General features: G+C 50.2%; 1 protein-coding gene across 1 annotated transcript in view; it reads left to right on the top strand.

The window, feature by feature from the left end:
• The window catches only part of TRIM71 (tripartite motif containing 71), a gene marked incomplete at both ends in the record, with an annotated part of 57,987 nt that extends 52,961 nt beyond the window's left edge, over positions 1-5,026 (top strand). The window contains one exon of the mRNA XM_082663773.1: positions 3,575-5,026. Coding sequence (XP_082519899.1) covers positions 3,575-5,026 — 1,452 coding nt within the window. The remainder of the gene's footprint in view (positions 1-3,574) is intronic.
• Between the last annotated feature and the right edge of the window lie 974 nt (positions 5,027-6,000).

The raw sequence follows: 6,000 nt of genomic DNA on the forward strand, positions 1-6,000 counted from the left end.
GGCCTCTGAACTACAGCAGGGTGACAGCATGCTGATGTCACACCCTGGATCCCGGCTCTGAGTTTAGAACACTTGGTAGTTTTCTCCTAAGTTTGTCTGCAGAAAGATGCAGGGGTCCCCCTCCGAGCAGTAAGACGACAAGAAGCCTTTTCAGAAGCAGTCAGGTCCCCGAGACTGGACAGAGTCTCAAGTTTTCTATTGCAGGCACTCAGGTGGAAGCAGAAAGAAGGGAGTACAATGGAGACTGCTGTTAGGAAAGCAGGCTGCTAACACACGTCCTTAGTTTTGGTGTCCCGGCTGTTTGGACTTCCTGACCCCTTGTGGAAAACCAGTTTTCCACTTGTGGGGGCAGTGAGCGAGTGCCCTTTCTTCCTGTTGGAGCCGGAAAGAGCGCTGAGCGCGCTGGTGTGCTGTTTAGATAAAATCAGCTGGAGGGATGACTCGCCCCGCCCACATCCCCCGCAGCATTTTCTTCTCTGATCTTGCGCTCTCACTCAGGTAGAAGAGGGCAGCGTGCCTAAGAGGGGCCAGTACCTCACGCCAGTTCAACTGGGATCACCTTCTCTGAACCCAGAAGCAAGACTATACAGAGCTGATGTGAACGGGTGTGTTTGAGTGTGTGGTGCTTGTTTGGCTCACTGCAAACTATATGATGGTGGGGACCGCATGTCGATTTCTGAAAGTGATCCTCGCCAATTTCCTGTCCCGTAAAAGAGTAAATTGTATTGGCCTTTGGGAAGGCTGTGTGGGCTTTTGCATTGCCTCTTCCTTTGAGTTAGCTCTGTATCTAGCTGCTTTCTGCTTCTTCTGACTCTCTACTGCCTTTTGACAGAAGAGAAGAGTCCTTGGATGGAAACAGTCCAAGATTTAATTCACATGATTTGTTCAGGCACCTTTGTGGGCCTGACACAGTTTTCAGACCCTCCGATGTCCCCAAGGTCTGCCAGTCCCATGCCACCCACGAATGTTAATTATAACTGAAAGGGGCCCCCTCCTTGCAACCTGAGAGCTCTGTGGTGAACTCTGCCACAAACTTGCTCTGCTGGATCTGCTGATGAAAAGGCCTTTGTGTGCAGGGGTTTCTGCAGATCTCACCTTAGTTACCCTCCCTCCGGTGGGGCTGAGGACCTCTCTCAAGGCAGTTCTCTTTCAGGAGGAATAGAGAGCACGTTTTTTTTTACCGTAGGAGAAGCAAATTGGGAAGGACAGTCAGTCTCTTATTCATGTTATCAGTTTTGTTTTTACTTGCCTAAAAACTCATTCTTGGATAAATCCAAAATCAGCCTGCTCATTCTGGACACGCCTTAGTCCCATTTGTGCTTGCTTTTTTTGCTGGGGTACCACGCCCCAGATCCTGTGGAAGTCCCCCTTCTTCTTCACTAATCACTGATTTTTCTGCTCCCTCTTGCCTGGCTCTGTCTGGGCACCTCCTTGTTACACAGTGGCGTTGTTTTTTTTCTTGCATCCTGGTTATTGGAGATAACTTGAGTGCTGGGTGACCTAGTTATAGGTATCTGGATGCATGTCCTTTCTTGTAGCTTGTGCATTTCCAGTGGACATGGCTGCCTCTTGGCAGGTAGCTGCAACTATCCGGTTGAGGGATCAGAATCGAGGCCGAGAGGTTTGGCCCAGTGCAAAACCAAACGACAGAGCTTCTCTTTGATCTGTCCCCACACGGGCTTCTCTGCACACACACATCCTTCCAGAGTGGACAGATGAATACACATGAATCAGGTCCAGAATCATGTTATCCACCCCCCACGGGAAAATCGGATTAAAATCCAGCCCTTCCAACAGTGGACCCTTATTCTGAAGTAGACTTTCTGTGGCTTTCAGATCGGTCAAGGACTCAGAAGTCATGGTCCTCTCTGCAAAACAGCACGCACTGGCTGGGCGACTGATCTGTTCTTTTCAGAGGAAACCACTTAAACTTAGAGGACTGAGTTATTTCCTGCAAAAGAATGGAGAACTGACTGATCAGGCAGACAAAAATCCCACGTTCCCTAATAGTGTGATCTGAGTCCGAAGCAGGTCAGAACCCGTGTTTACACATCACGGTGTTTTGAATTTAGAGGCCCCTTTGGAAATAATACAGGCCAACAGTTGCTAAAAAGTTGGTATCTCCAAATTTGGGGTGTGGGACCTCTCAGGCTCCCTGATGAAGATTTCTAACCCCTGTGAAGAGAGAAAACGGGACAAGGAAAGAGCCAGGTTTGTGATCCTCGCCAAATCCTTCATTTTATTCTCTCCACACACAGGCTTTCTGTCTCTGATTACGTGTGTGTGTGTGTGTGTGTGTGTGTGTGTGTGTGTGTGTGTGTGTGTGTGTGTGTGTGTGTGTGTGTGTGTGTGTGTGTGTGTGTGTGTGTGTTTATGCTGAGAGAGAGGCTGAAAGAGAAATATCCTTCAGGAGACTTTAGGCCCTCTGTACGTAGGAGCATTTTCGATTCAGTGTGTTGGGAGTGCATGACCAGCCTTGTAGTACAGTCCGTTGGTCTATCCTTCCTCTGGTCCCCTTTCTGCCACTTTTCTTTCCACGTTCAAGGCCACCTGTCCCTGACAACCCTCTGTCTAAATCAGGCCTCCCTCGTCACTGTCTGTCACACTCTTTTTCTACCCTCTAACCCCAGCACTGTCTGAAATTGTCTTGCAGTATTTCTTTGCTTGCTTAGTATCTGTTGCTTTAAACTCTAAGCTCAGTGGGGCAGGGCCCATGTTTTCTATGGGCCACATGTATCTCCAGCACCTGGCACAGTGTAGGTGCTCAGTAAACGTTTCTTTGTTACACGGCTGTTTCTAACTTCTATTTAATTTCTAACTGAGAGAAAATTTGCAGGAATAATAAAAGAGCCCCTTGTATCCTTTACCCAGATTCACTGATTATTTACATCTTGTCCCATTTTCATCATTCTCTTTCAATAGGTGAGTGTGTGTGTGTGATTTGACAGTAAGTTGGAGTGTTGGAGACACTGCCCCTTTACACCTAAATGTTTCAGTTTATTTCCTCTGAGCAAGGATATTCTCTTAATCACAGTTAATCAAAACCAGGAAGTCGAATCTTGATACAACACCAGTACCTAATCCTGAGTCTGTAGTCACATTTCACCAATAGTGGGTTGGTGTTTTTGTTTGTTTGGTTGGTTGGTTGGTTTGGTTTGCTTTGGTTTGGTTTGCTTTGAGTTTTTTTTGGCCATGCACGGCTTGTAAGATCTTAGTTCCCTGACCAGGGATCGAACCCACACCCCCTGCAGTGGAAGCACAGAGTCCTAACCACTGGACCATCAGGGACATCCCACCAATAGTGTGTTTAATGGCAGTGTCCTCCCAATCCAGGATCAGTTGTTGGCGTTTAGTTGTCAAGTCTCTGTAGTCATCTCCTGTGATCAGGGACAGTTCCCCAGCCTCCTCTGTCTTTGGATTTTGCCACTTTGGGGGAATGCAGACCAGACGTTTCTGCAGACCCTCCCTCGGTGTGAGGTTTCCCTCAGTTATGAGTATGTCAGCCGATGTGTTGTTTTCTGTCTTGGTTCTAAGCCTCTGTGTCCTCTCTCCTGGCTCTCACCTTTCCCTCCAGGTAGAGAAAATCCGCCAGGTGAAAGCCAAGTCCCTGTACCTGCAGGTGGAGAAGCTGCGGCAAAACCTCAACAAGCTGGAGAGCACCATCAGCGCCGTGCAGCAGGTTCTGGAGGAGGGGCGGGCGCTGGACATCCTGCTGGCCCGAGACCGCATGCTGGCGCAGGTGCAGGAGCTCAAGACCGTGCGCAGCCTCCTGCAGCCCCAGGAGGACGACCGGGTCATGTTCACACCCCCTGACCAGGCCCTCTACCTCGCCATCAAGTCCTTCGGCTTTGTCAGCAGCGGGGCCTTCGCGCCGCTCACCAAGGCCACGGGCGACGGCCTCAAGCGGGCCCTCCAGGGCAAGGTGGCCTCCTTCACTGTCATCGGCTACGACCATGACGGGGAGCCCCGCCTCTCAGGAGGCGACCTCATGTCGGCTGTGGTCCTGGGCCCTGACGGCAACCTGTTTGGTGCGGAGGTGAGCGACCAGCAGAACGGGACATACGTCGTGAGCTACCGGCCGCAGCTGGAGGGCGAGCACCTGGTATCGGTCACCCTGTGCAACCAGCACATCGAGAACAGCCCCTTCAAGGTGGTGGTCAAGTCCGGCCGCAGCTACGTGGGCATCGGGCTCCCGGGCCTGAGCTTCGGCAGTGAGGGCGACAGCGATGGCAAGCTGTGCCGGCCCTGGGGCGTGAGCGTGGACAAGGAGGGCTACATCGTGGTCGCTGACCGCAGCAACAATCGCATCCAGGTGTTCAAGCCCTGCGGCGCCTTCCACCACAAGTTCGGCACTCTGGGCTCCCGGCCCGGGCAGTTTGACCGGCCTGCCGGCGTAGCCTGTGACACCTCCCGCAGGATCGTGGTGGCCGACAAGGACAATCATCGCATCCAGATCTTCACCTTTGAGGGCCAGTTCCTCCTCAAGTTCGGTGAGAAGGGCACCAAAAACGGGCAATTTAACTACCCTTGGGATGTGGCGGTGAATTCCGAGGGCAAGATCCTGGTCTCAGACACGCGGAACCACCGGATCCAGCTGTTCGGGCCCGATGGGGTCTTCCTGAATAAGTATGGCTTCGAGGGGGCTCTCTGGAAGCACTTTGACTCCCCGAGGGGGGTGGCTTTCAACCACGAGGGCCACTTGGTGGTCACCGACTTCAACAACCACCGGCTCCTGGTCATTCACCCAGACTGCCAGTCGGCCCGCTTCCTGGGCTCAGAGGGCACTGCCAATGGGCAATTCCTGCGCCCACAGGGCGTGGCCGTGGACCAGGAGGGGCGCATCATCGTGGCCGATTCCAGGAACCACCGGGTGCAGATGTTCGAGTCCAACGGCAGCTTCCTGTGCAAGTTTGGCGCTCAGGGCAGTGGCTTTGGGCAGATGGACCGGCCCTCCGGCATCGCTGTCACGCCGGATGGGATGATTGTCGTGGTGGACTTTGGCAACAATCGAATCCTCATCTTCTAATCACATTCCTAGGCTTCTGTGTTTGGGGTGCGCGTGTGTACGTCTCTCTCTCTCTCCCCCTTTTGAAATTCAAAGAAGAAACCGTCTCAGGGAAATTCCTTTTTTTTTTTTTTTTTAAATTTTGTTTAAAGACAACAAGAAAAGTACAACATTGCTTATGTCCTACCTCATCTTTATTTTTTTACAGATGAATGTACGTATCTTTTCTGCAGGGATTGAGCCTGTGAAGTGATGATCTCTATCTACCTCAGAAACCTTTACATTTCCTTCTCCAACAGGCCCTCTGCCCTCCCACCCTCGCTCAGTGGAGTTCACGTTTCCTCTCCCCTCCGTGGGGCGTGACATGCACAAGCCTAGCATCTCTGTGGCTGGGAGGGTGCTGGATGTGTGCGGTGGGGTGCATTCTGTAGATTGAGCCAAGCAAACACGAGAAAACTACTAAGTTAAAAAGAAAAAAAAACTGTAAAACGTGGAAAAATGGGATTTAAGATGCTTAATTGTAGAGTATTTGTGTTCTTGAGAATACTGTGTTTATGGGGTTAGGCTGTGTGGTGATCTTGACCTTTTTGGGAAAAATCTTTTTTTTTTTTTTTTTTTAATGCTGCAACAGTGAACTTCCTGTGTTCTTTTATACCTCAGTGTGTTTCTCAACCCGTTCAACATCAGTATCTTTTCTTATTCCTAGAAGAAGTGGCTGTGGCTTGCTAGCCAAGAAAAGCAGACCATTCCTATCTTAGGGTATGCAATCTTTGTTTCTTCTAAGGGAGTGTGTGTGTGTGTGTGCGCGTGTGTATGTATGTGTGGGTGTGAAGCCACCTTACACCAAAATAGTAAAAATGCTATACCACCTCCCAAAGAACTTTTTCTTTTCACACTTTGGTTTCTGAAAAATAAATGTAGTTCAGGATTTTTGATTAAAAGTATTCTCAGAAGTTGTGTTTTTAGTTTGCTGTTGGTTATAAAGAATTAAGTAG

Source organism: Grampus griseus (assembly GCF_964374135.1).
Source record: "Grampus griseus genome assembly, chromosome: 10".
NCBI classification, from domain to species: domain Eukaryota; kingdom Metazoa; phylum Chordata; class Mammalia; order Artiodactyla; family Delphinidae; genus Grampus; species Grampus griseus.